At 52.6% G+C, this 3769-nt stretch overlaps 2 protein-coding genes across 2 annotated transcripts; one reads left to right on the forward strand and one right to left on the reverse strand.

Annotated features, from left to right (window-relative positions):
- Window positions 1-1209: 1209 nt before the first annotated feature.
- Window positions 1210-2244, reverse strand: PMZ80_011011 (uncharacterized protein; the record flags this gene model as incomplete). Its single annotated transcript, XM_064879399.1, has 1 exon — window positions 1210-2244. The coding sequence occupies one exon, from the start codon at window positions 2242-2244 to the stop codon at window positions 1210-1212; it is 1035 nt and encodes a 344-aa protein (XP_064724838.1).
- Window positions 2245-3241: 997 nt separating this feature from the next.
- On the forward strand, window positions 3242-3769 carry PMZ80_011012 (uncharacterized protein; the record flags this gene model as incomplete). Its single annotated transcript, XM_064879400.1, has 2 exons — window positions 3242-3250; window positions 3503-3769. 2 exons carry the CDS (start codon window positions 3242-3244, stop codon window positions 3767-3769), a joined length of 276 nt encoding a protein of 91 aa, XP_064724839.1.

A 3769-nucleotide genomic window follows, 5' to 3' on the forward strand; every position in this document is an offset into this window, starting at 1 on the left:
CCGGTGTACCGTGACTGCTCAGAGGCCGGTCACCCGATGAAGCAGCACGATACCTGATGACCCGCCAATGGTCTCTCAACTCGGCTTGTGATTTGCTCAGTCGCCGGATGTGCGTTTCATCAGTCTCGGCAAGGTGTGCTTCGTCATTGGTTTTGGCCTCTTGTCGTCGCTGGACCCGGCAAGCATCCGCCTTGTGTCTAGATCGTTCGAGCACGGTCTCTTCGCCCAACATCGAGACATCTTTGACGTAGCTTCCTAAAGCAGCCGCTTCTAGAGATTGTCCACGACGTCGTTCTATCCGCGGCTCTCGGCCGAGAGTCAACCGACGAGCCGGAGAGCGGTTGTCCTAGCCCGTAGCGTCAAGCCGGAGCTGTGGCATCAGATAGAGAAGTGACGGAACTGCTGTGAGCTTGTATTGTCGCCGGGTGTCCGCTCGAAAAAACAGCTCTGAGCTTCATCCTTCGATCTCGGTCTGGCAATTTTATGAGCTGTCTTCGACATGACTGCCTCACATGATCAATGAAGGTACGGGTGAAACACTCAAAGGTCTACTCAAGATTGCTGAGGCAGGGGGTAGGGCGATGGATCTCCAATGCAAGGTCTGTCATGCATTGGTGGGGGTCTGGGATAACTTGGCTTGACTATGGAACTACAAATCATACAGAGGAGAGTCGTCAGCTATATACCCGTATCCTCTAGTCCTCAATAGGCCATGGTCTCTATAGGGCAGGAGAGCAAGGAGAGTGCTTGGCACTGAGCACTGCGAGCGCTGTGTCATTACGTGATCTACTCACATGCCAGGCTTCTTCGCTCTACCTTCCTATGTGTATGGCGTCATGCCCACGAATGTGGCCCTGCCAGCGGCCGTATCAGGTCATATCATAACAGCCGCTCGCCATCTCTCACCCAGCGCCGTCAGTAAACCAACGCGCTGCCCGCGTGACAGAAACGAAGTGACTCGAGTGCCTTGAGAGGAGTGATAGAGACCGGGCCAGGCTACCGGAGCAGGATATTCGGGATCTCTGCCGAGACGGACAGGCTTCTAAACTCAATCATCACCACACGGCATGTCTCGTTCGAACGCGACAAGCAGACCCTAGACTGAATGGTGCGGCTGTTGACCTGCATCTGTCGATACATCAGGACCTGACGTTGTAGCAGGACTATCTTGACATGCCTTTTCCGCATCGCAGCCTCTCCACCCATCACCTAATCAGTCCGGTTCAACCAATCCGTCAGATTCTTATGGAAGATCTCTGGGGCGGAGATCTGTGGTGCATGGCCGAGATCGGGATAATGGATCAACGTGCAGTTGCTGCCGATGGTTTTGGCAGCTTCCGGTCCGAGGACGTCGTAATGGCCCAGAAGTGCCTGCACATCAGGAGGCGACCATTGCTTTCCTATCGCCGTGTTGTCCTTATCGCCAACGATCAACAACGAGTTGGGAATGTCGCCTAGTAGCCGAAGTTCGTAGACAATTGGCTGCGTGTAAACCATATCAGTCACGAGGGCCTGGTTGTAAGCATAGGCCTTGCCAAGGGGACCGTCGTAGACCTTCAGTAGCATCTTGACCCAAACGTCGTACTCGGGTTCCCAATGGTTAACGTAGTACGTCGCATTCTCGTAGCTTGAAACGGAAGTGTAGTTGGAAGCAACCTCTTGCCTGTAGATGTCGTCAACAGGCAAATATGGGACGCCCTTAGCTTTCCAATCTTCAAGACCGATAGGATCAACCATCACCAGACGATCCACCATTTCAGGATACATGAGTGCGAAACGTGCCGAGAGCATCCCTCCCATAGAATGACCTATGAGGGTGAGTCTCTTGATCCCCAAGTTGTCGAGGATGGTCTTGGTATTGAGAGCAAGGTGATGGAGGGAGAACTGGTAATGGTCCGGTTTGTCGGACTTGCAGAAGCCAATCTGGTCAGGCAGAATGACCCGGTAGCCTTGGTCGAGCATTACCTTGGCCGTAGCATTCCACGTCTGACTACAGAAGTTTTTGCCGTGTAGCATCATCACGACTTTCTGGTCGCGATTGTCCTCGCTTGATGAAACGTCCATGTAGGCTTGACATAGCGACTGACGTTGCGTGTCGAGTGGTTGATAGTGTATTGGCCAGTCGTAAGTGTAGTCGAAGCCGCCACTGAACGTGTCGACCTCTGCAGGACCCGATGGACAATTGGATCCTTGCGCTATAGTTGCCAAGGCAGCGCAGAGAATGAATATGTTGAAACCAGCCATTGCTCACGCCGCTGTCCTGTGGTGATCGGTATGGCAGAGGTCGAGAATTTAGGCGTGGACGTAGCAACTACACTTTCATCCAAAGTACCAGCCACTTACGGTGTGGTCGGCAGAATGTTGCCAGAACCTGGACAGGGGCGGGGCGAATTATCAGCACTTCAAATCCATACATAGTGATCTCACCAGAGGCGATGGCCCCCGCAGCCCTTGCACGTTCCAAATCGGTGCTTGGATTGTGGACCGCTTTTGCATTAGTGCTGCAACGACCCTGGCCGAGTTTCTACTAGCAGAAGAGTCGTGCAACATCGCACCGCGCCACTGAATGCTGCCAAGACATGACAGCAATAGTGCACATGTCGGCCTGTGCATTCGTTTACTGTTCCGTTGCTTTGGCGAAATGTCTGAGAGCGGCCTTGACCCGAGTAAATGTCTTCGTGACTTCTCTGGTACCTTGATACCATGTCGTTTCTAGACACATCGCTATCCGGGGTAGTATACAGGATTCTTCGAGGCATTCGCGATGCTTGGTTCAACCATAATCTCAGTGGTCCTAATTATGTCATTCCCCATGTCCATCCGATCGTAGCTCCTGCTGTTTCTCAAGATGGCATAATCACTTCCTTGGTCCCCGTCGCTAATATTTCCCGTGTCTCCACCACCATATGCATCAAAAGGCTTACCGAGAATCTGAACGTTGCTCCATGGGGTACGTGTTGAGCGTGGCTTATCTCCGTCACGCCACAGTCCGTTACGGGTGGAGGTTGCACCCTCGGGTGGCGACCTTTTTTGGGACATCTCAAACTCCAGCGCCGCGCTTACATGACTCGGGTAACCGTTCTGCCGTGTTTTAGAGCGACGTGCAACCGTGTGACCCATCTTACCCAGAAGGACAGGGAAGAACATCAAGATTGGACGACGCAGAGCAGGCATGCATGCGACGACGATGCCCAAGTTGGACTCTATCACTGTCCACATGCTGCTATCGATGGATTGCCACATGGTATCGGTGTGGGCAGTTGACAGGTTGAGTGTGGTCACGCGAAGGATCGAGGTCGTACAGACGCTGTATGCTTGTCAACCCGTGCTCGATGTCAAGGAAAGTGAATACTTACAATATACCAAGTGCGAACACACCACAGAGCGCGAGCTTCGTCCTCTTGGGAAGCTGGAGTGTCTTGATCACGAAAAGTGGCATGATAACGATGATCCCGTCGGTGCTGATGTTGTATCCTGCGTTGGCGAACCAGAACTTCCCTAGGTTGATGCAGGAGCCTTCTCCGCTTTTGTCAAAGGCGAATTGGATAGGGAAGCACTGGAAGATAGAGGTCGCCACACTAGCGATGGTGAAGGCGACGACAATGACCGTGACTACCAAGCAGGATATTCGGAAGCTGCGAACGATCCCGAATATCCGATGGTAAAATACCAGGATAGAAACCTTCGTGAGACCAATGCCAATTTTGTACAAGATCTGCGCAAACCAGTAAAGCTTGAGAGTTCTGCGGACGATGTGCTGATTGAGTAG

Source organism: Knufia obscura, assembly GCF_036327395.1.
Source record: "Knufia obscura strain CCFEE 5817 isolate CBS 148926 chromosome Unknown scaffold_23, whole genome shotgun sequence".
Lineage (NCBI taxonomy): Eukaryota > Fungi > Ascomycota > Eurotiomycetes > Chaetothyriales > Trichomeriaceae > Knufia > Knufia obscura.